Below are 25000 nucleotides of genomic sequence, written 5' to 3'. Positions count from 1 at the left end.
GCAGGAGCGCCGGTTCAGCTCACACACCAGGAGAGAGAGAGGATAGAGGAACTACTGAGAGATCCTGACCCACTGACTGAACCTCAGGTACACACACTCACTCACACACACACACACACACACACACACACACACACACACACACACACACACACACACACACACACACACACACACCAGGAGAGAGAGAGGATAGAGGAACTACTGAGAGATCCTGACCCACTGACTGAACCTCAGGTACACACACACACACACCAGGAGAGAGAGAGGATAGAGGAACTACTGAGAGATCCTGACCCACTGACTGAACCTCAGGTACACACACTCACTCACACACACACACACACACACACACACACACACACACACACACACACACCAGGAGAGAGAGAGGATAGAGGAACTACTGAGAGATCCTGACCCACTGACTGAACCTCAGGTACACACACACACACACCAGGAGAGAGAGAGGATAGAGGAACTACTGAGAGATCCTGACCCACTGACTGAACCTCAGGTACACACACTCACTCACTCACACACACACACACACTCACTCACACACACACACACACACACACTTTTTTTGGTCCCTTTTTTTTTTCAAGGGACCAAAAGTAATTGGACAATTGAATCAAAAGCTGTTTCATGGACAGGTGTGGGCTATTCCTTCGTCATTCCTTCATCAGTTCAGCAGGTTAAAGGTCGGAGTTAAGCGGCTGTTTACACAACACCGTTTTCAACTTAAAACTTAGGGTTAACGTTCCCTAAGAGTGGTATTAGCATTTGGAATCTATTGCTGTGAATCTTCATCATGCGTTCAAAGGAGCTCGATCTCCATGCAAGTCTAACAGGCCATCATTACGCTTCAAAAACACAACAAACCCATCTGAGAGATAGCAGGAACGTATGGAAGCTTGTTTCCGACACAGAATAAAACATTTTAAAAGATAATTGCGACTTTTTATCTCACAATCGTGAGTTTACATCTTGCAATTCTGACTTTATTTCTCAGAATTGCGTGATATATAGTCAGAATTGCGAGATATAAAGTCAGAATTGTGAGATATAAAGTCAGAATTGTGAGATATAAAGTCAGAATTGCGAGATATAAAGTCAGAATTGTGTGATATAAAGTCAGATTTGCGAGATATAGTCAGATTTGCGAGATATAAAGTCAGATTTGCGAGATATAAAGTCAGAATTGTGTGATATAAAGTCAGAATTGCGAGATATAATGTCAGAATTGCGAGATATAAAGTCAGAATTGCGAGATATAAAGTCAGAATTGCGAGATATAAAGTCAGAATTGCGAGATATAAAGTCAGAATTGCGTAGTCAGAATTGCGAGATATAAAGTCAGAATTGCGAGATATAAAGTCAGAATTGCGAGATATAAAGTCAGAATTGCGAGATATAAAGTCAGAATTGTGTGATATAAAGTCAGATTTGCGAGATATAGTCAGATTTGCGAGATATAAAGTCAGATTTGCGAGATATAGTCAGAATTGTGTGATATAAAGTCAGAATTGCGAGATATAATGTCAGAATTGCGAGATATAAAGTCAGAATTGCGAGATATAAAGTCAGAATTGCGAGATATAAAGTCAGAATTGCGAGATATAAAGTCAGAATTGCGTAGTCAGAATTGCGAGATATAAAGTCAGAATTGCGAGATGTAAAGTCAGAATTGCGTGAAGTAAAGTCAGAATTGCGAGATGTAAAGTCAGAATTGTGAGATATAAAGTCAGAATTGTGAGATATAAAGTCAGAATTGCGAGATATAAAGTCAGAATTGCGAGATATAAAGTCAGAATTGCGAGATATAAAGTCAGAATTGCGAGATATAAAGTCAGAATTGCGAGATATAGTCAGAATTGCGAGATATAAAGTCAGAATTGCGAGATATAAAGTCAGAATTGCGAGATATAAAGTCAGAATTGCGAAATATAAAGTCAGAATTGCGAGATATAAAGTCAGAATTGCGAGATATAAAGTTATAAATTCTGACTTTTTTTCTCGCAATTGCGACTTTATATCACACAATTCTGACTTTACATCACGCAATTCTGACTTTATATCACACAATTCTGACTTTACATCACGCAATTCTGACTTTATATCATGCAATTCTGACTATATCACGCAATTCTGACTATATATCTCGCAATTCTGACTTTATATCTCGCAATTCTGACTTTATATCTCACAATTCTGACTTTACATCACGCAATTCTGACTATATCACGCAATTCTGACTATATCACGCAATTCTGACTTTATAACACATAATTGCGAGTTTATATCTCGCAATTCTGACATCTTTTCTCAGAATTGTGAGATTTAAAGTCCAATTCTAAGGAAAAAAATGTTTTTTTACCTTTATATCTCACAATTCTGACTTTATAACATGCAATTGCGAGTCATGTAATTCTGACTTTATATCTCCCAATTGCGTATTATAAAGTCAGAATTGCGAGATATAAACATGCAATTCTGAGAAAAAAAGTCTGAATTTCAAGTTTATTTCTCGCAATTGCGAGTTTATATCTCATAATTCTGACTTTATAACACGCAATTGCCACTTTATATCACGCAATTTTGACTTTGACACACAATTGCGACTTTATAACACGTAATTCTGAGATAAAATGTCAGAATTGTAAGATTAAAAAGTCACAATTACCTTTTTTATTTTTCACTCTGTGGTGGAAACAAGCTTCCATAGGAACGTCAGGAGTGGCCAGATCAACGGTTTGGTGCATTCTGAGGAAAAAAGACCAGTGGATTGTAACTTTGGAAAACCAGAAGCGTTAATATCAAGCCCTGATTGTGATCGGTATTCACATAACATAGGCCTACTGTGTTACAATTCATCAAGATTAGAATTAGTCAATGGATCTTCTAAAATTGTCGTATAAACATGTGATTAGCCAATGAAAGAAATCAAATCATGGAAGCTTGTTTCCATCACGGAATTAAAACACGTAAAAAGGTCACTGCGACTTTTATCTCTCAATCCTGACGTCCGCGCTGAGAGCTAATCATATGAGATCTGACCCAGAGCCCGTCTACGGAGAGCCTGGCCACTCCCTATTAAGTCCTATTGTACCGAATGTTGGTTGTAGTTCCACCAGAGCTCCACTGGGGGCGATCGCCCATGAGTGCAGAATGAATGGGAGTCTATGGGGCTAGACGGCTAAATGTCTCTTTCACCCGATTGCCGTTGAGAAATCTCAGATTTGATTGTAGGTTTTGCAAGTTCAACATGGGTTATAGGTCGACAGTTGAATGAACGAGTACTTGTCGATGTCCTTTCGATTTCTTACAGGTTGAGTTGTTGTTGCCCATAACACGCTAGCATTCTGCTAATGAACGCTGATTGGTCAGTGAAGGACTGATTACGACTGAGATACCCCTCTTAACACACGTCTAGCACGTGTATTTACCTGTCAGCTGTGTTGTGTGTTTGCCTGTGTCAGCTGTGTTGTGTGTTTGCCTGTGTCAGCTGTGTTGTGTGTTTGCCTGTGTCAGCTGTTGTGTGTTTCCCTGTGTCAGCTGTGTTGTGTGTTTACCTGTGTCAGCTGTGTTGTGTGTTTACCTGTGTCAGCTGTGTCGTGTGTTTACCTGTGTCAGCTCAGCTGTGTTGTGTGTTTCCCTGTGTCGGCTGTGTCGTGTGTTTCCCTGTGTCGGCTGTGTCGTGTGTTTCCCTGTGTCGGCTGTGTTGTGTGTTTACCTGTGTCGGCTGTGTCGTGTGTTTGCCTGTTTCGGCTGTGTCGTGTGTTTGCCTGTTTCGGCTGTGTCGTGTGTTTCCCTGTGTCAGCTGTGTTGTGTGTTTACCTGTGTCGGCAGTGTCGTGTGTTTGCCTGTGTCAGCTGTGTCGTGTGTTTGCCTGTGTCAGCTGTGTCGTGTGTTTCCCTGTGTCGGCTGTGTCGTGTGTTTCCCTGTGTCGGCTGTGTCGTGTGTTTGCCTGTGTCGTGTGTTTGCCTGTGTCGGCTGTGTCGTGTGTTTGCCTGTGTCGGCTGTGTCGTGTGTTTGCCTGTGTCGGCTGTGTCGTGTGTTTGCCTGTTTCGGCTGTGTCGTGTGTTTGCCTGTTTCGGCTGTGTCGTGTGTTTCCCTGTGTCAGCTGTGTTGTGTATTTACCTGTGTCGGCTGTGTCGTGTGTTTCCCTGTGTCGGCTGTGTCGTGTGTTTCCCTGTGTCAGCTGTGTCGTGTGTTTCCCTGTGTCGGCTGTGTCGTGTGTTTCCCTGTGTCGGCTGTGTCGTGTGTTTCCCTGTGTCAGCTGTGTTGTGTGTTTACCTGTGTCAGCTGTGTTGTGTGTTTACCTGTGTCAGCTGTGTCGTGTGTTTGCCTGTGTCAGCTGTGTCGTGTGTTTCCCTGTGTCGGCTGTGTCGTGTGTTTACCTGTGTCGGCTGTGTTGTGTGTTTCCCTGTGTCGGCTGTGTCGTGTGTTTCCCTGTGTCGGCTGTGTCGTGTGTTTCCCTGTGTCGGCTGTGTCGTGTGTTTCCCTGTGTCGGCTGTGTCGTGTGTTTCCCTGTGTCGGCTGTGTCGTGTGTTTCCCTGTGTCGGCTGTGTCGTGTGTTTCCCTGTGTCGGCTGTGTCGTGTGTTTGCCTGTGTCGTGTGTTTGCCTGTGTCGGCTGTGTCGTGTGTTTGCCTGTGTCAGCTGTGTTGTGTGTTTCCCTGTGTCGGCTGTATCGTGTGTTTCCCTGTGTCGGCTGTGTCGTGTGTTTGCCTGTGTCGGCTGTGTCGTGTGTTTGCCTGTGTCGGCTGTGTCGTGTGTTTGCCTGTGTCGGCTGTGTCGTGTGTTTGCCTGTGTCGTCTGTGTCGTGTGTTTCCCTGTGTCGGCTGTATCGTGTGTTTCCCTGTGTCGGCTGTGTCGTGTGTTTCCCTGTGTCGGCTGTGTCGTGTGTTTGCCTGTGTCGGCTGTGTCGTGTGTTTCCCTGTGTCGGCTGTGTCGTGTGTTTCCCTGTGTCGGCTGTGTCGTGTGTTTGCCTGTGTCAGCTGTGTCGTGTGTTTGCCTGTGTCAGCTGTGTCGTGTGTTTGCCTGTTTGCCTGTGTCGGCTGTGTCGTGTGTTTGCCTGTTTGCCTGTGTCGGCTGTGTCGTGTGTTTGCCTGTTTGCCAGTGTCGGCTGTGTCGTGTGTTTCCCTGTGTCAGCTGTGTCGTGTGTTTGCCTGTGTCAGCTGTGTCGTGTGTTTGCCTGTTTGCCTGTGTCGGCTGTGTCGTGTGTTTGCCTGTTTGCCTGTGTCAGCTGTGTTGTGTGTTTACCTGTGTCAGCTGTGTTGTGTGTTTCCCTGTGTCGGCTGTGTCGTGTGTTTGCCTGTTTGCCTGTGTCGGCTGTGTCGTGTGTTTCCCTGTGTCAGCTGTGTCGTGTGTTTGTCTGTTTGCCTGTGTCAGCTGTGTCGTGTGTTTGCCTGTTTGCCTGTGTCGGCTGTGTCGTGTGTTTGCCTGTTTGCCTGTGTCGGCTGTGTCGTGTGTTTGCCTGTTTGCCTGTGTCAGCTGTGTCGTGTTTCCCTGTGTCAGCTGTGTTGTGTGTTTGCCTGTGTCAGCTGTGTCGTGTGTTTGCCTGTGTCAGCTGTGTTGTGTGTTTGCCTGTTTGCCTGTTTGCCTGTGTCAGCTGTGTCGTGTGTTTGCCTGTTTGCCTGTTTGCCTGTGTCAGCTGTGTCGTGTGTTTGCCTGTGTCAGCTGTGTCGTGTGTTTCCCTGTGTCAGCTGTGTCGTGTGTTTGCCTGTGTCAGCTGTGTTGTGTGTTTACCTGTGTCGGCTGTGTTGTGTGTTTCCCTGTGTCGGCTGTGTCGTGTGTTTCCCTGTGTCGGCTGTGTCGTGTGTTTCCCTGTGTCGGCTGTGTCGTGTGTTTGCCTGTGTCAGCTGTGTCGTGTGTTTGCCTGTGTCAGCTGTGTCGTGTGTTTGCCTGTGTCGGCTGTGTCGTGTGTTTCCCTGTGTCGGCTGTGTCGTGTGTTTGCCTGTGTCAGCTGTGTCGTGTGTTTCCCTGTGTCAGCTGTGTCGTGTGTTTACCTGTGTCGGCTGTGTTGTGTGTTTCCCTGTGTCGGCTGTGTCGTGTGTTTGCCTGTGTCGGCTGTGTCGTGTGTTTGCCTGTGTGCGGCTGTGTCGTGTGTTTGCCTGTGTCAGCTGTGTCGTGTGTTTCCCTGTGTCAGCTGTGTCGTGTGTTTACCTGTGTCAGCTGTGTTGTGTGTTTCCCTGTGTCGGCTGTGTCGTGTGTTTCCCTGTGTCGGCTGTGTCGTGTGTTTGCCTGTGTCGGCTGTGTTGTGTGTTTCCCTGTGTCGGCTGTGTCGTGTGTTTCCCTGTGTCGGCTGTGTCGTGTGTTTGCCTGTTTGCCTGTGTCGGCTGTGTCGTGTGTTTCCCTGTGTCAGCTGTGTCGTGTGTTTGCCTGTTTGCCTGTGTCGGCTGTGTCGTGTGTTTCCCTGTGTCAGCTGTGTCGTGTGTTTGCCTGTTTGCCTGTGTCGGCTGTGTTGTGTGTTTGCCTGTGTCGGCTGTGTCGTGTGTTTCCCTGTGTCGGCTGTGTCGTGTGTTTCCCTGTGTCGGCTGTGTTGTGTGTTTACCTGTGTCGGCTGTGTCGTGTGTTTGCCTGTTTCGGCTGTGTCGTGTGTTTGCCTGTTTCGGCTGTGTCGTGTGTTTCCCTGTGTCAGCTGTGTTGTGTGTTTACCTGTGTCGGCAGTGTCGTGTGTTTGCCTGTGTCAGCTGTGTCGTGTGTTTGCCTGTGTCAGCTGTGTCGTGTGTTTCCCTGTGTCGGCTGTGTCGTGTGTTTCCCTGTGTCGGCTGTGTCGTGTGTTTGCCTGTGTCGTGTGTTTGCCTGTGTCGGCTGTGTCGTGTGTTTGCCTGTGTCGGCTGTGTCGTGTGTTTGCCTGTGTCGGCTGTGTCGTGTGTTTGCCTGTTTCGGCTGTGTCGTGTGTTTGCCTGTTTCGGCTGTGTCGTGTGTTTCCCTGTGTCAGCTGTGTTGTGTATTTACCTGTGTCGGCTGTGTCGTGTGTTTCCCTGTGTCGGCTGTGTCGTGTGTTTCCCTGTGTCAGCTGTGTCGTGTGTTTCCCTGTGTCGGCTGTGTCGTGTGTTTCCCTGTGTCGGCTGTGTCGTGTGTTTCCCTGTGTCAGCTGTGTTGTGTGTTTACCTGTGTCAGCTGTGTTGTGTGTTTACCTGTGTCAGCTGTGTCGTGTGTTTGCCTGTGTCAGCTGTGTCGTGTGTTTCCCTGTGTCGGCTGTGTCGTGTGTTTACCTGTGTCGGCTGTGTTGTGTGTTTCCCTGTGTCGGCTGTGTCGTGTGTTTCCCTGTGTCGGCTGTGTCGTGTGTTTCCCTGTGTCGGCTGTGTCGTGTGTTTCCCTGTGTCGGCTGTGTCGTGTGTTTCCCTGTGTCGGCTGTGTCGTGTGTTTCCCTGTGTCGGCTGTGTCGTGTGTTTCCCTGTGTCGGCTGTGTCGTGTGTTTGCCTGTGTCGTGTGTTTGCCTGTGTCGGCTGTGTCGTGTGTTTGCCTGTGTCAGCTGTGTTGTGTGTTTCCCTGTGTCGGCTGTATCGTGTGTTTCCCTGTGTCGGCTGTGTCGTGTGTTTGCCTGTGTCGGCTGTGTCGTGTGTTTGCCTGTGTCGGCTGTGTCGTGTGTTTGCCTGTGTCGGCTGTGTCGTGTGTTTGCCTGTGTCGTCTGTGTCGTGTGTTTCCCTGTGTCGGCTGTATCGTGTGTTTCCCTGTGTCGGCTGTGTCGTGTGTTTCCCTGTGTCGGCTGTGTCGTGTGTTTGCCTGTGTCGGCTGTGTCGTGTGTTTCCCTGTGTCGGCTGTGTCGTGTGTTTCCCTGTGTCGGCTGTGTCGTGTGTTTGCCTGTGTCAGCTGTGTCGTGTGTTTGCCTGTGTCAGCTGTGTCGTGTGTTTGCCTGTTTGCCTGTGTCGGCTGTGTCGTGTGTTTGCCTGTTTGCCTGTGTCGGCTGTGTCGTGTGTTTGCCTGTTTGCCAGTGTCGGCTGTGTCGTGTGTTTCCCTGTGTCAGCTGTGTCGTGTGTTTGCCTGTGTCAGCTGTGTCGTGTGTTTGCCTGTTTGCCTGTGTCGGCTGTGTCGTGTGTTTGCCTGTTTGCCTGTGTCAGCTGTGTTGTGTGTTTACCTGTGTCAGCTGTGTTGTGTGTTTCCCTGTGTCGGCTGTGTCGTGTGTTTGCCTGTTTGCCTGTGTCGGCTGTGTCGTGTGTTTCCCTGTGTCAGCTGTGTCGTGTGTTTGTCTGTTTGCCTGTGTCAGCTGTGTCGTGTGTTTGCCTGTTTGCCTGTGTCGGCTGTGTCGTGTGTTTGCCTGTTTGCCTGTGTCGGCTGTGTCGTGTGTTTGCCTGTTTGCCTGTGTCAGCTGTGTCGTGTTTCCCTGTGTCAGCTGTGTTGTGTGTTTGCCTGTGTCAGCTGTGTCGTGTGTTTGCCTGTGTCAGCTGTGTTGTGTGTTTGCCTGTTTGCCTGTTTGCCTGTGTCAGCTGTGTCGTGTGTTTGCCTGTTTGCCTGTTTGCCTGTGTCAGCTGTGTCGTGTGTTTGCCTGTGTCAGCTGTGTCGTGTGTTTCCCTGTGTCAGCTGTGTCGTGTGTTTGCCTGTGTCAGCTGTGTTGTGTGTTTACCTGTGTCGGCTGTGTTGTGTGTTTCCCTGTGTCGGCTGTGTCGTGTGTTTCCCTGTGTCGGCTGTGTCGTGTGTTTCCCTGTGTCGGCTGTGTCGTGTGTTTGCCTGTGTCAGCTGTGTCGTGTGTTTGCCTGTGTCAGCTGTGTCGTGTGTTTGCCTGTGTCGGCTGTGTCGTGTGTTTCCCTGTGTCGGCTGTGTCGTGTGTTTGCCTGTGTCAGCTGTGTCGTGTGTTTCCCTGTGTCAGCTGTGTCGTGTGTTTACCTGTGTCGGCTGTGTTGTGTGTTTCCCTGTGTCGGCTGTGTCGTGTGTTTGCCTGTGTCGGCTGTGTCGTGTGTTTGCCTGTGTGCGGCTGTGTCGTGTGTTTGCCTGTGTCAGCTGTGTCGTGTGTTTCCCTGTGTCAGCTGTGTCGTGTGTTTACCTGTGTCAGCTGTGTTGTGTGTTTCCCTGTGTCGGCTGTGTCGTGTGTTTCCCTGTGTCGGCTGTGTCGTGTGTTTGCCTGTGTCGGCTGTGTTGTGTGTTTCCCTGTGTCGGCTGTGTCGTGTGTTTCCCTGTGTCGGCTGTGTCGTGTGTTTGCCTGTTTGCCTGTGTCGGCTGTGTCGTGTGTTTCCCTGTGTCAGCTGTGTCGTGTGTTTGCCTGTTTGCCTGTGTCGGCTGTGTCGTGTGTTTCCCTGTGTCAGCTGTGTCGTGTGTTTGCCTGTTTGCCTGTGTCGGCTGTGTTGTGTGTTTGCCTGTGTCGGCTGTGTCGTGTGTTTGCCTGTGTCGGCTGTGTCGTGTGTTTGCCTGTGTCAGCTGTGTCGTGTGTTTACCTGTGTCGGCTGTGTTGTGTGTTTCCCTGTGTCGGCTGTGTTGTGTGTTTCCCTGTGTCGGCTGTGTCGTGTGTTTCCCTGTGTCAGCTGTGTCGTGTGTTTGCCTGTGTCAGCTGTGTCGTGTGTTTCCCTGTGTCAGCTGTGTCGTGTGTTTACCTGTGTCGGCTGTGTTGTGTGTTTCCCTGTGTCGGCTGTGTCGTGTGTTTCCCTGTGTCAGCTGTGTCGTGTGTTTGCCTGTTTGCCTGTGTCGGCTGTGTCGTGTGTTTCCCTGTGTCAGCTGTGTCGTGTGTTTGCCTGTTTGCCTGTGTCGGCTGTGTCGTGTGTTTCCCTGTGTCGGCTGTGTCGTGTGTTTGCCTGTGTTGGCTGTGTCGTGTGTTTGCCTGTTTGCCTGTGTCGGCTGTGTTGTGTGTTTCCCTGTGTCGGCTGTGTCGTGTGTTTCCCTGTGTCGGCTGTGTCGTGTGTTTGCCTGTGTCGGCTGTGTCGTGTGTTTCCCTGTGTCAGCTGTGTCGTGTGTTTGCCTGTTTGCCTGTGTCGGCTGTGTCGTGTGTTTCCCTGTGTCGGCTGTGTCGTGTGTTTGCCTGTGTCGGCTGTGTCGTGTGTTTGCCTGTTTGCCTGTGTCGGCTGTGTTGTGTGTTTGCCTGTGTCGGCTGTGTCGTGTGTTTGCCTGTGTCGGCTGTGTCGTGTGTTTGCCTGTGTCGGCTGTGTCGTGTGTTTGCCTGTGTCAGCTGTGTTGTGTGTTTCCCTGTGTCAGCTGTGTCGTGTGTTTCCCTGTGTCGGCTGTGTTGTGTGTTTCCCTGTGTCGGCTGTGTCGTGTGTTTCCCTGTGTCAGCTGTGTCGTGTGTTTCCCTGTGTCAGCTGTGTCGTGTGTTTGCCTGTGTCAGCTGTGTCGTGTGTTTCCCTGTGTCAGCTGTGTCGTGTGTTTCCCTGTGTCGGCTGTGTTGTGTGTTTCCCTGTGTCGGCTGTGTCGTGTGTTTCCCTGTGTCGGCTGTGTCGTGTGTTTCCCTGTGTCGGCTGTGTCGTGTGTTTCCCTGTGTCAGCTGTGTCGTGTGTTTCCCTGTGTCAGCTGTGTCGTGTGTTTCCCTGTGTCAGCTGTGTCGTGTGTTTACCTGTGTCGGCTGTGTTGTGTGTTTCCCTGTGTCGGCTGTGTCGTGTGTTTCCCTGTGTCGGCTGTGTCGTGTGTTTGCCTGTGTCGGCTGTGTCGTGTGTTTCCCTGTGTCAGCTGTGTCGTGTGTTTCCCTGTGTCAGCTGTGTCGTGTGTTTACCTGTGTCGGCTGTGTTGTGTGTTTCCCTGTGTCGGCTGTGTCGTGTGTTTCCCTGTGTCGGCTGTGTCGTGTGTTTGCCTGTGTCGGCTGTGTCGTGTGTTTCCCTGTGTCAGCTGTGTCGTGTGTTTCCCTGTGTCGGCTGTGTCGTGTGTTTGCCTGTGTCGGCTGTGTCGTGTGTTTCCCTGTGTCAGCTGTGTCGTGTGTTTCCCTGTGTCAGCTGTGTCGTGTGTTTGCCTGTGTCAGCTGTGTCGTGTGTTTGCCTGTTTGCCTGTGTCGGCTGTGTCGTGTGTTTGCCTGTTTGCCTGTGTCAGCTGTGTTGTGTGTTTACCTGTGTCAGCTGTGTTGTGTGTTTCCCTGTGTCGGCTGTGTCGTGTGTTTGCCTGTTTGCCTGTGTCGGCTGTGTCGTGTGTTTGCCTGTGTCAGCTGTGTCGTGTGTTTGCCTGTTTGCCTGTGTCAGCTGTGTCGTGTGTTTGCCTGTTTGCCTGTGTCGGCTGTGTCGTGTGTTTACCTGTGTCGGCTGTGTTGTGTGTTTCCCTGTGTCGGCTGTGTTGTGTGTTTCCCTGTGTCGGCTGTGTCGTGTGTTTACCTGTGTCGGCTGTGTTGTGTGTTTCCCTGTGTCGGCTGTGTCGTGTGTTTCCCTGTGTCGGCTGTGTCGTGTGTTTGCCTGTGTCGGCTGTGTCGTGTGTTTCCCTGTGTCAGCTGTGTCGTGTGTTTCCCTGTGTCAGCTGTGTTGTGTGTTTACCTGTGTCGGCTGTGTTGTGTGTTTCCCTGTGTCGGCTGTGTCGTGTGTTTCCCTGTGTCGGCTGTGTCGTGTGTTTCCCTGTGTCAGCTGTGTTGTGTGTTTACCTGTGTCGGCTGTGTTGTGTGTTTCCCTGTGTCGGCTGTGTCGTGTGTTTCCCTGTGTCGGCTGTGTCGTGTGTTTGCCTGTGTCGGCTGTGTCGTGTGTTTCCCTGTGTCAGCTGTGTCGTGTGTTTCCCTGTGTCGGCTGTGTCGTGTGTTTGCCTGTGTCGGCTGTGTCGTGTGTTTGCCTGTGTCGGCTGTGTCGTGTGTTTCCCTGTGTCGGCTGTGTCGTGTGTTTCCCTGTGTCAGCTGTGTTGTGTGTTTACCTGTGTCGGCTGTGTTGTGTGTTTCCCTGTGTCGGCTGTGTCGTGTGTTTCCCTGTGTCGGCTGTGTCGTGTGTTTGCCTGTGTCGGCTGTGTCGTGTGTTTCCCTGTGTCAGCTGTGTCGTGTGTTTCCCTGTGTCGGCTGTGTCGTGTGTTTGCCTGTGTCGGCTGTGTCGTGTGTTTCCCTGTGTCAGCTGTGTCGTGTGTTTCCCTGTGTCAGCTGTGTCGTGTGTTTGCCTGTGTCAGCTGTGTCGTGTGTTTGCCTGTTTGCCTGTGTCGGCTGTGTCGTGTGTTTGCCTGTTTGCCTGTGTCAGCTGTGTTGTGTGTTTACCTGTGTCAGCTGTGTTGTGTGTTTCCCTGTGTCGGCTGTGTCGTGTGTTTGCCTGTTTGCCTGTGTCGGCTGTGTTGTGTGTTTCCCTGTGTCGGCTGTGTCGTGTGTTTGCCTGTTTGCCTGTGTCAGCTGTGTCGTGTGTTTGCCTGTTTGCCTGTGTCGGCTGTGTCGTGTGTTTGCCTGTGTCGGCTGTGTCGTGTGTTTGCCTGTTTGCCTGTGTCAGCTGTGTCGTGTGTTTCCCTGTGTCAGCTGTGTTGTGTGTTTCCCTGTGTCAGCTGTGTCATGTGTTTGCCTGTTTCCCTGTGTCGGCTGTGTCGTGTGTTTCCCTGTGTCAGCTGTGTCGTGTGTTTACCTGTGTCGGCTGTGTTGTGTGTTTCCCTGTGTCGGCTGTGTCGTGTGTTTCCCTGTGTCGGCTGTGTCGTGTGTTTGCCTGTGTCGGCTGTGTCGTGTGTTTCCCTGTGTCAGCTGTGTCGTGTGTTTCCCTGTGTCAGCTGTGTCGTGTGTTTACCTGTGTCGGCTGTGTTGTGTGTTTCCCTGTGTCGGCTGTGTCGTGTGTTTCCCTGTGTCGGCTGTGTCGTGTGTTTGCCTGTGTCGGCTGTGTCGTGTGTTTCCCTGTGTCAGCTGTGTCGTGTGTTTCCCTGTGTCGGCTGTGTCGTGTGTTTGCCTGTGTCGGCTGTGTCGTGTGTTTCCCTGTGTCAGCTGTGTCGTGTGTTTCCCTGTGTCAGCTGTGTCGTGTGTTTGCCTGTGTCAGCTGTGTCGTGTGTTTGCCTGTTTGCCTGTGTCGGCTGTGTCGTGTGTTTGCCTGTTTGCCTGTGTCAGCTGTGTTGTGTGTTTACCTGTGTCAGCTGTGTTGTGTGTTTCCCTGTGTCGGCTGTGTCGTGTGTTTGCCTGTTTGCCTGTGTCGGCTGTGTCGTGTGTTTGCCTGTTTGCCTGTGTCGGCTGTGTCGTGTGTTTGCCTGTGTCGGCTGTGTCGTGTGTTTGCCTGTTTGCCTGTGTCAGCTGTGTCGTGTGTTTCCCTGTGTCAGCTGTGTTGTGTGTTTCCCTGTGTCAGCTGTGTCATGTGTTTGCCTGTTTCCCTGTGTCGGCTGTGTCGTGTGTTTGCCTGTTTCCCTGTGTCGGCTGTGTCGTGTGTTTGCCTGTTTGCCTGTGTCGGCTGTGTCGTGTGTTTGCCTGTTTCCCTGTGTCGGCTGTGTCGTGTGTTTGCCTGTTTGCCTGTGTCGGCTGTGTCGTGTGTTTGCCTGTTTGCCTGTGTCGGCTGTGTCGGCTGTGTTGTGTGTTTGCCTGTGTCAGCTGTGTCGTGTGTTTGCCTGTTTCCCTGTGTCGCCTGTGTCGTGTGTTTGCCTGTTTGCCTGTGTCAGCTGTGTCGTGTGTTTGCCTGTGTCGGCTGTGTCGTGTGTTTGCCTGTTTCCCTGTGTCGGCTGTGTCGTGTGTTTGCCTGTTTCCCTGTGTCGGCTGTGTCGTGTGTTTGCCTGTTTGCCTGTGTCAGCTGTGTCGTGTGTTTGCCTGTGTCAGCTGTGTTGTGTGTTTGCCTGTGTCAGCTGTGTTGTGTGTTTACCTGTGTCGGCTGTGTCGTGTGTTTCCCTGTGTCAGTTGTGTTGTCGATACCTCGAGAGAAAAGAAAGTGCAGAGCTGAAAGCACTAAAGTGACTTAAGGATTGCCGTAAAGCAGTATCTCTGGTTGTACGGTGTGTATGACGTCATTGACATTTTAAAAGACTTTTCAAAGCAAATAAGTGACTCTAAAACATCTAACACCCAGCAATGTGTAATTTCTTTGGATCTCCTTTCGAATACAACATTCAAATTACTAGACAAAACATTATATCCTGAGAAAAGTGGATTTTGAGGGGTATAGCGCCATAGACCTCCATTCATCCTGCACTCGTCCTGTGAGCGCCCTCATGTGGAGCCAGAGTGGAACTGCACTCGTCCTGTGAGCGCCCTCATGTGGAGCCAGAGTGGAACTGCAGCCAGTTCAGAAGTTTTACTGAGAGTGGAAGCTCTCCCCTTATTAGACATTCTCTGGCTGACCTCATTATTGTGAGATGAAAATGATGATTATTTGATGTTTCCGTGGCTTCTGTGGGTCAGGGTTGATCTTCAGGCTGGTGTTTACGAACTCTTCTTCTATCCTGATCTCCCCGCCGCAGGAACTGGCCTCTACGTTTACAGCGTTCTTCTTTCCTTTGCTAACCGTTTTCTGTAATTACTGTTGTGAAACCGAACGGGATCGCAGATGCTCTTCCGATGGAAACTTCCTGTTATTGCAGGAGCTTGTTGTGGATGTTCAGCAGATGTTTGATGTCGTTTGGACTCGCAGCTCATTTCTCTGTGTGTGTGTTCGACTCTTTGACCCTGAGACGCACAGCGGGATCAGACATATTTCAGTTCGGTAGTAAATTGTTCTCCAGACGGAGAGAGTGACGGGATGAAGGAGAGATTTCTGTGACTGAAGTCAATCAGCTTTATTTCTACAGGGTTCACACAAGGTGCTTTAATGTAAGTCTTGGAAAACCCTTGAAAACAGCCATATATATATACAGCTTTCCTGGAGCTCAAACAGTGGAGCGTTGATGCTTGCAACGCCAAGGTCACAGGTTCGATTCCCAGGGAAAGCAAGAACTGATAAGAATGTAAATGTGTAGCTTGAAATGCAATGGAAGTCGCTTTGGATAAAAGCGTTTGCCAAATGCATAAATGTAAATGGTACAAAGAGTATACTTGGAAAGTGCTTGACTTATTTAAATACAATAGATATAAATTTTTCATATACAGTGAGTTTGTTGAAAAAACACTAATATAATCTTTTCCCGCAGAATGAACACTGCAGCCCGTCTGATAAACCCCCATCAGACCTTATCTTGATACGAAGTACGCTAACATTATAATATAAAATATTATTAATTGAACAATAATAGCCATTATAAACTTTGTATTTAATATATTATTAAATGCATTGTAAGTTGTATGCCTTATATCTGCAACTTATATTGAAAATTCTTTAAAAATACTAAAGATATTGTTTGATAAGTTCGTTTGATAAACTTCATCAGATATGAGACACATTCAAATTCTAGAAAGACAAATTAATTCAGTTGAAGTTTTGTTCATATCTGATTAAAGATCCTCTCTGACCCGTCAGTAATGTTTTATTGAATTGTAGGATAATTTCTGATTATTTCTAACTCTCCAAACACACAGATCCTTTACTATTATAAAAGATAAAGCTTCTTTTTGATCATTTGGTCAGTTGTTGAAGTCATCATGAAAGTGAAGTAGCGCTGCTCTTCTCTCCTCTATTGCGTCGTATATCCGAGAGAAACGCTTCAGGAACAAGATCAGATGTGGGCGGGGCTTGATTGTGTCTGTGGGGAATTGATTGGATGATTGAATGGTTGTGGTTTGCTATTGGCTGATCTCCTGTGAGTGACAGGTTATAGCCCCGCCCACATCATCAGAGAAGAGAAGAGATGTTATTCTGATTCAGGATTATGAACACAATAATGATGTGCACACATAAAACATTTAGAACTGTCAATTAATATGATTTTATGGTATTTTACAGCACGACTGCGGTCCGACATCTGCACCTTCTGTTGGAGTCTCACTTAATCTGTTTCTTCTCCAGTTTGTGTAAACTGCTTATTCTTCAGAACTGGATGATTGTGTTTCCAGCCAAACACTGATCAGTGTGTTTCAACAGAACCGTACACAATCATCACTTAAATGATCAACAAGATACACAATTTACACAACATAAGCCGTTTATATTACAATAAATACACTCCGTTAGACAGAATAAACTTTACACAACAATCCACGCATCTTATATAATAAGACTCTATAATAAACTCTGAATCAACATCCACCAATGCTACATTTCTCTAAATGTCATAATCATTTGTTAACAAACAAGTATTCATTACTTCATTGTTTCTGCATTAAATTATTACATTGTTTAAATTAATACATTTCTAGCTAACTGTGATTTTGTATATGTACATTTCTGAAATGCATAACTCAGACAGTCTGATAACAGATCACTGTAAACTGTAATGTGGACTCATGTGTTTTCTGTAAAGCTGCTTTGAAACGATGTGTGTTGTGAAAAGCGCTACACATGAATTGAACTGAATTGAATATAAAGCAGAGCAAAGAAACAGTAAATGCACAGAAACATCTCTAGAAAGTCTCTGTTTCTTCACAGCTGACGCCGCTGACACGTTCGTCGACTCATGATGTGCACGTTTAGCCACAGATGTGGAGCTCGACTGATCCTGATGCCGAACAAAGAGGCTTTTGTCAGGCGTTTCCTTGGTTCTGATCCGGCTGTATTCTCCAACGTGACCGAATGGAAATCAGCAGCTAATATCATGTGGCTCGTAATCTTCCATCAGAATCAGTTCCTCTCGCAGCATCTCTTCTCTTCTCTGATGATGTGGGCGGGGCTATAACCTGTCACTCACAGGAGATCAGCCAATAGCAAACCACAATCATCCAATCAAATCCCCACAGACACAATCAAGCCCCGCCCACATTTGTTCTTGTTCTAGAAGCGTTTCTCTCGGATAGAGAAAAGACCAGCGCAACTTCACTTTCATGACGACTTTTAATCATTTTAAGATTATAGTTTGAAAACTTTCCACTGATTTTGATAGAACGTTTGGTAACGGCATCATCATCATGTATTTATATAGTTTGCCTCATCTTCTTTGCATATATTTAACCACTTATTGGTCCATTGCAGTCATGTGACCTTTCTGTGAAAATGTTTTCTGCGACCTCCAATGATCAGCACTTTTTCTTCGTATCTCTGTTCGTGTTTTTGTTTTACTGTGGTCATAAATATGAGCGAAACAGTCTAATGCAGATTTTCAGACCAAAACCGGACTTTTCTTGCACTGTATTTCAGAAATGTACATATACGAATCACAGTTAGCTGAAAATCTGCTAATGTAAGGCAGAAACGATGAGCTCACTGCAGTAATTCCGAGCCACTCGTGTTCCTCTGAGCTCACGCTCGTTATATTGAGATCTTTAATGACCCTTCAGTCTTTCCTGCGCGCGGGCAGCGGGACAAAGCTGACCTCACGCTCGCCGCTCGGCCTGATGGGAGATTTGCTCACTGGGAAACAGAAGGACATTAGTCAAGACTTAGATATTTGGCTTTAAAGGGATGGTTGGACGAGCGATCAGAATACAGCGTGACGTCCAAAAGCAAATGCCAGGTGCAGAAAATCTGTGACCAATATTGAAATCAAATAAAATAAGTGTTATTGAGAAGCTTTCAGTCGAGTTGAACAGAAGTTTGCTTATGATATATAAAGCCTGCAGAAAATAATGTTGCTTTCCCATGAATCAAGAGGATTTTTCAGACCCAGTTGTCAGATATTTGTTCTTGTTTTAAGCTCAAACTCATTTCATTTTGATACTGAAAACAAGATTTAAAGTCCCCCTGTGGTGTAAATCCAGCTTCTAATGTAGTTTATGTGTCTATTAATCTGCTTTAAGACAAAGCATGTGTAAGTTCATAAGTCAACAGCATTGCTGAGTATTTCCTCCTTAAAACTGCAGTGAACCAAAGACAGTCTCAAAAACACGCTTTGAAATCGCTGGTGTTTCTGACGTCACAAACTACCTTGTAACCAATCAGATCAACGTGTGATCGTCAACCAGTGGATCTCTGAGCTGAGGGAGTGAGTGGAGGCGGGGCTCATTTGCATATTCATAGAACCATGCATACTAAATGAGGCAAGGGTGTCGAGTTACATTCAAGATATTTTAAGGCATAAAGTGGAAAAAAAACTTTTAAAAATGATTGACTACAGGGAGACTTTAATATCTTCAATCATCTTTTTACAGTAAATGTGTCTTGATTTATCCCTCTGGTGCTCTTCACGTGTCGGTCAAAAGATTATTATTTTTTGTCAATGAAGTGAATGTACTAATTTTTATTTTATTTAATATTTTGTATTTGTAGGGGATTTTTTTATACTAAGTTATATTTACGCTGTATTTATAATCCATTTATTTACTTTTTGAGCATAGACCTGAAAATTGAATTTCCAACTTAAACTGGTAAATCTTGAACGCTTTAGAGCGACAGACTGAAGTTTGATCTCGTTTCAAACACGACACTTGGCAGATTATTGCTGAAGTGAGAAAAGTGAACATAAAAAAAGTTACAGAATTTTACGTGTATTGTTATGAAAAATGTACAAAAATACTATTTTCAATTCTTTAAAGGGGGGGTGAAATGCTATTTCATGCATACTGAGTTTTTTACACTGTTAAAGAGTTGGATTCCCATGCTAAACATGGACAAAGTTTCAAAAATTAAATTGTACGTTTGAAGGAGTATTTCTGTGCCAAAAATTGTCCTTCCGGTTTGTCACAAGTTTCGGAAAGTTTTTTTCGAGTATGGGTATGTGTGACGTCAGATGTAATGGAATTTCCTTATACGGGTCCTAAGGGCACTTCTCCGCGGCCGCGCGCGCACTCGTAGACCAGAGCGAGAAGAGAGCGAAAGCAGTACGCCCATCAAAGCGCCCTGCCCGGCTTTTGGGAAGCCAATGTCACCAAAGAAGTGTGTTTTTGGTTGCCAGGGCAAGACAACCCTGCACAGATTCCCAAAGAACCCGGCGTTAAGGAACCCGTGGATGGAGTTTATTTTTCCTGAGCATTAACGGAGTTGTGTAAGACTGTTTCCCTGCATTTCGACGATGATTGTTTTATAAACAAAGCCCAGATCGACGGATTTGCAGATCGTCTAATGCTTAAGGATCGAGCAGTCACAATGATAAAGGTTCGGTGGGTAAAACTGCTTCTATTGTCTCTGTGTGTTGTTACTAGCTCGGCGCGTTAGCACAGCTTTAGCGATCGCCCACACGGCCCGCCCCCAGCCGCTCGGTTTTTTTCCGGAAAGACTCGGTACAGCCTATCTTTCTTTTATAAATATAATAAACCTAAAGACTTTTTGGAGATATGAAGGATGCAATACTACTCTATAGGTACTCAAGATTAGCAGGAGATTGAGTGAAAATGAGCATTTCACCCCCCCTTTAATGAAATATATATTTTGAAAAAACATGTTTTACTCTAAAAGCCATAAATCTAAACAAGTCGTGCTCCAAATTTTACCCTGATATCTCAGTAAATGGTCTTTCCGTGAGAGTGTGTTCGGCTGCAGTACCAAACGCTTCCACTAGAGGAAACTCGTCAAACATTCGTTTCCAATGCGCTCATTTCTGACCGCGAGGAGCTCACGTGGGACTATACAGGACCATTAAACCTGTTCAGATCATGTCCATGATTTTGTTTGTGTGTGTGTGTTCACATAGCAAGTGCAAAACCTTTACCAAGTTTCGAACCATTCCGATGTAGTAAAAAAACAAAACAAAAAACTAAAATTTGTGTCCGTTTTGATCATCCAGTGCCGAATGTCTCTAACGCAGGTTCTCTTGTGTTTTCCAGGCGTTCTCGTCGTCTCTCTCGGCCGGTGAAGGTTTCAGTCCCGAACCGTCTGAACTCCACAGTCTTCGTCTCATCGACTCCAGGCTTCAGCTGCTACTTCCTGTTCATCACTTCCTGTCTGTGAGGAGCCGCTGTTCAGAACACACTCCGTCTCAGGTGCGGCCTGCTTTCACTGAGGTCCTCTTCAGTGTTGTGTGTAACTAATTACTATTAAAAGTTTTCTGTGAGAGCGGTGTGTTAGCGGCCGTTAAGTTAATAACTAATGATCTCTGCAACGGAAGTGAATCAATCAAACTAACTTTATCTGGACAATAACTTTATTCTAGATCTGCTGTAAAGCCTGAACACTGTTACTGTAATCTCCTGTTATCACTGTAAAGCTGCTGTGAAACTCTATATTGTTAAAGCGCTGTATAAATGGAGACTTGACTAAGTAATGAGTTACTGTAATTTAATTACTTTTCCCTCGAAAAAGTAAAGTAAGGGATTACTCTTAATTTTTCTGTAATTTCTTTAGTTATTTCTGATGTAATTGAGCTAAATAAAGAAATATTAAATATAACAAAAAATAAGCATAATTTACTTAGAAAATATGGTACTTTTAGAGGTAAATAAATTCAAAAATACCCCAAAAATAATTTAAAAACGGCATAAAGTGATAGTTTTTTTTTTTCTCGAAGATAGTGATATAACATTTATTTTAAAAAAATATTTTTTTTGGATCACACCTGAGATATTCATGCCCAAATTTGTCCATGAAAGCGTAATTAAGGGTTACTATGTGAATATGGGTTAAATTGTTTGGTCAGTTTAAGCATTAAAAGAGCCGTTTCATGTCTATCCTCGTGTTATTGATATGGGATTTAGAAAGTAATTAGTAATAAGTAATTAATTACTTTTTCGTAAAGAGTAATTAGTACAGTAACGTAATTACACTGATGAAGATGTAATTAGTAACTAGTAATTAATGACTTTTTTAGAGTAACTTGCCCAACACTGCTCTGCAGATCATTTATGGTGTTTGTGGAGTCAAGTCACCTTCATTTATATAGCAGTTTATATATGTATATATATTTAATATTTCCAGTATCTGTGATCTGAATCGTAATTAACCGATATTTAAAATAGGCACATTAGTATCTGAGCATCTGGAGTGAGTGTGTGTGAATGTGCTCATGATGAGCGTCTGTAACAGTAGCTCATCTCCACACCAGGCCAAGGCTGACGAAGGGTCGTAAATAATGAAATATTGAGCTTCATTTCTCGTGTGATTCGTCCCGGGAGCGTCTGAAACTCTTTCCCGGTGACGCCGGTTCTGGCGTGAGCTCGGCGTTCACTGATTCCATGAGTCTTCAGGAGAGAGGCTTCAGTCGCTCGCGTTCAGAACGAGTGAGAATCTCTAATTACCTCCAAAACAACGAGCTGATCCTGTTTCTGCTTCTCAGTGAAGATTCACTGCAAAAAATGATGTTCTTCCTCAGTGTTTCTGTCTTGCACAAGTGCCTAAATATTCGTAAAGTCTCCCTGTAGTCAGTCATTTTATCTCTTATAACTCATCTTTGATCACCAAAATGACACATTTAAACGTTAAACGTTCATGCCTTAAAATATTTTGAATGTAACTCGACACCCTTGCCTCATTTAGTATGCACGGTTCTATGAATATGCAAATGAGCCCCGCCTCCACTCACTCACTCACTCAGAGATCCACTGGTTGACGATCACACGTTGATCTGATTGGTTACAAGGTAGTTTGTGACGTCAGAAACACCAGCGATTTCAAAGCGTGTTTTTGAGACTGTCTTTGGTTCACTGCAGTTTTAAGGAGGAAATACTCAGCAATGCTGTCGACTTATGAACTTACACATGCTTTGTCTTAAAGCAGATTAATAGACACATAAACAACATTAAAAGCTGGATTTACACCACAGGGGGACTTTAAATCAAGATACATTTTACTTGAGAAGCTAAATGACTTAAGTCATTATATTAAGTCTAGTTTACTGTAAAATAGTGAGTTTGTGCTTTAAAACAAGAACAGATATCTAGCAATGGGGTCAGATAAATACACTTGTTTTCCCTGTGAAGTGTACTGTTCTGACTCCATTGGCAGATATTAGTTCTTTGTCCTCATTTTTCAGTAAACTGAAAACTAGAAGTTGCTCATTATCATTTAAAGAGGCTTGCACTGAAACGGGTCGCTTGAGGAGGTAAAGCGTGTTGTTTTACACAACCATTGAGGAATTTTAACCAAAGTTTGTTACAAACTTTACATGAAGACCCTAAAGAATCACACAGCTTGTGGAAATGGGCATCCGACGACCCCTTTAATATCTTCAGTCACTGTGCTTGTATCTTGATTTCAGAATGTTTTAGATATTTGTACTGGAAAACGAGACAAAGGCACTAAAAGCATCAGCTGATGGGTCGCGAGTCTCAGCACACTGTGTCTAATCCACCAAACCAGCAGCGTTCCCATCACAGATTGACTTCAGCTGGGAATGTGGGTCAGATTGAGAACAGGGACTGGATCCAGTTGAGTCGGAGCTGACAGTCGAGGATTGTTTTTCTCCAGGAGGCTGTTGTGTTCTGCTGTCGTATCATGTGTTCAGTGTCTGGACTGACAGACGCCGGCAGCTTCACTGATCGTGACTGGTCTTCAAGAGCATGTGTGTGTGTGAGTGTGTGAGGATCGTGACTCTGGTCTTCAAGAGCATGTGTGTGTGTGAGTGTGTGAGGATCGTGACTCTGGTCTTCAAGAGCATGTGTGTGTGTGAGTGTGTGAGGATCTGTGTGTTAGTCCTGGTCTGGCTAAAAAATTAAGAGAGTTTGTGCGTTCAAACAGAAACTAGATTATTTTTCTGACCCCATTGGCTGGTCATTTTGCTTCTTTTAAGCACAAACTCACTTAATTTTGATTTATTTCCCCAGAAAACAAGACATAAACACTGAGTGAGAGCAGCTTCGGTGCAGTAGAGCTGGTGCTCAGGGAACTCTGGCTGTGTTCCTGCTTCCACGTGGCATCGGCCGAACACGAGATCTCAGACTCTCTGACTCACTCAGGCTCTGTTTTCATGAGAGAACGCCAGTTTCCAGAGCAGGACCCACACAGCAGAATCTGGGCTAGTTTAGCAGTGTTTTATATACCATTATAGCATTTGTTAATAATTTGAATTCACTTTAGATTTGTAGTTTCAGTAATTATGCCATTTTTTATTTCTATATACACTACCAGTCAAGAGTTTTGGATCTGTAAGATTTTTAAAGTTTTTAAAAGAGTCTCTTCTGCTCACCAAGGCGGCGTTTATTTGATTAAAAATACACAAAAAACAGTAAAACAGTGAAATATTATTTCAGTGTAAATCATCTGTTTTCTATGTGAATATATAGTAAAGTGTAATTTATTCCTGTGATCAAAGCTGAATGTTCAGCATCATTACTCCAGTCTTCAGTGTCACATGATCCTTCAGAAATCACTCTAATATGAGGATTTGACTCAATAAACATTTATGATTATTATCAGTGTTGAAAACGTTTTTTCAAAAAAAAAATAAGGATTCTTTGATGAGTAGAAAGTTAAAAAGAAAAAGCATTTAATTGAAATAGAATCTTTAAGAAAATTCAGCTTTAATCACAGGAATGAATTACATTTTAAAATATATTAAAATAGAAAATTGTTATTTTAAATTGCCATAATATTTAACAATATTACTGTTAGTTTACTGGTGGCGTGGCTTTAAATTATTTTTAAGTTTTTGTCATTTTAGTGCTTCAACTTATTCCAGTTCTATTCTAGATGGACTTCATTTCAAAGAACTTCATTTAAAGAACAAACGTGTGTTTAGTGGTCGAGAGCGCCAGTAAATGTGGACTTGATGAAAACACACGCGTGTGAGAATGAGCTCAGATCCCATGAACACTTTCAGTTTCTGCCCAGTGCTTTAGACTGAATCACCGAGAATATAGAACAGAAAGATGTCAATCAAAGAGACTGAGCAGGAAGTGACATCAGTGTCAGCAGGTCATTATTCCAAGAAGAGCCGGACTGGAAATGATCTGAATATATGCTTTATGTTTGTATGAGACACACATATGTGTTCTCTGTGTATTTCAGGAGGAGAATCATTGTCATTTCATTAATTAATGGCCAAAGTGTCGTACAGTCAACACACACACACATAAACAAGCACACACGCGCGACTGCTAACCGGTCTTCAGCGTTCAGCCGCTTGGTTTTGCACGTAACTTTGATTTATCGGCCCGTTTTTAATCGTTCTGTAGTTTTATGTGTGTTCGAGACTTCTCTCAGCCTTTTGCCACAAATGACTCCAAATCAACCCAAAACTTCACTTGTAGCTCAAACTACTTTTCCATAAAATTGTGGAAATTGTTTATGTTACTTTGGGAATAATGACTGTTGACTGTTCTTTAGGGGAGTCTGGAGGGGAACGCCGGTGACGGAGTCCTGTGGGACGCGAGACAGAGACGAGAAGAGGAGAAACGCCTGAGAGAAATCCAGCAGGAGCTGCAGATCCTGGAGGAGACCAGCGTGAGTTCAGACGAATCATTCGACTCGTTCAGACGAATCATTCGACTCGTTCAGACGAATCATTCGACTCGTTCAGACGAATCATTCGACTCGTTCAGACGAATCATTCGACTCATTCAGACTCAGACAACTCTGTTCATGAGTTTATACGACTGATTCAGACTGAGCAGGGGCCTCATTTATAAAACTGTGCGTAGGAACCTTACTAAAAGTGTACGTGCGCCCGAAAGCCAAAAATGGCGTACGCAAAAAAATATTCAGACTTATAAAACCGTGCGTACGCCAGAACCTGCGCAGAATTCCCTTTATAAATCCCAGTCAGCGGAAGATTGTGCGCACATGCGTCTCCTCCCCGAAATAACCATATATGGAGCTTACAACGCCTAGTTTTACTATGCAGATCCTCATCTACATATCATTTGCATATGATTATTCATCCACGTGATAACTTAAACGTTATCACGTGGATGAATAATCATATGCAAATGATATAAACGGTACAAGAAACATTATATTAATACAAATCAAGTAGTTGTCTATCCTTGCCTTGTTTTTGAATAGCCTACATAAATCAAATAGTGTAAAATACATTTCAGAGAAAGTTTTTCTCAATCTTTTCCACTTGCCGAATTGTATTTTTAATTGATTTATATTTTTAATGGAAACAGATAGGCCTTGGGCATTATTTGCACGAAACTATTTTCTCAGACAATCTGGTATTATCATGATAAGCAATTATCTCTGTGGTTAAAACATTAAAGCACGCCACAGGAAAAGTGTTCAAAAAACAATCGCATCCACAACAAATATTTCTAATGATTGAATTAAAAAAAATGTTGTAACTTCAGTAATGATTTCAGTGTTTAACTCCATTAATTTGAATGGCATATTTAATATAAATGTT

General features: G+C 45.2%; 1 protein-coding gene across 2 annotated transcripts in view; it reads left to right on the top strand.

The window, feature by feature from the left end:
* Positions 1 to 25000, top strand: part of fsip1 (fibrous sheath interacting protein 1) — a gene marked incomplete at its 3' end in the record, with an annotated part of 37377 nt that overhangs the window by 6801 nt on the left and 5576 nt on the right. For both annotated transcript variants that reach the window (XM_079853882.1, XM_079853883.1), the window contains exons 10-12: positions 1 to 87; positions 19548 to 19703; positions 23980 to 24096. The exon at positions 1 to 87 is cut by the window's left edge and continues 3 nt beyond it. In XM_079853882.1, coding sequence (XP_079710008.1) covers positions 1 to 87; positions 19548 to 19703; positions 23980 to 24096 — 360 coding nt within the window. The remainder of the gene's footprint in view (positions 88 to 19547; positions 19704 to 23979; positions 24097 to 25000) is intronic.

This window comes from Squalius cephalus (assembly GCF_949319135.1).
Source record: "Squalius cephalus genome assembly, chromosome: 20".
In the NCBI taxonomy this organism is placed as follows: Eukaryota; Metazoa; Chordata; class Actinopteri; order Cypriniformes; family Leuciscidae; genus Squalius; species Squalius cephalus.
This window is presented reverse-complemented; position numbering and strand designations above follow the sequence as displayed.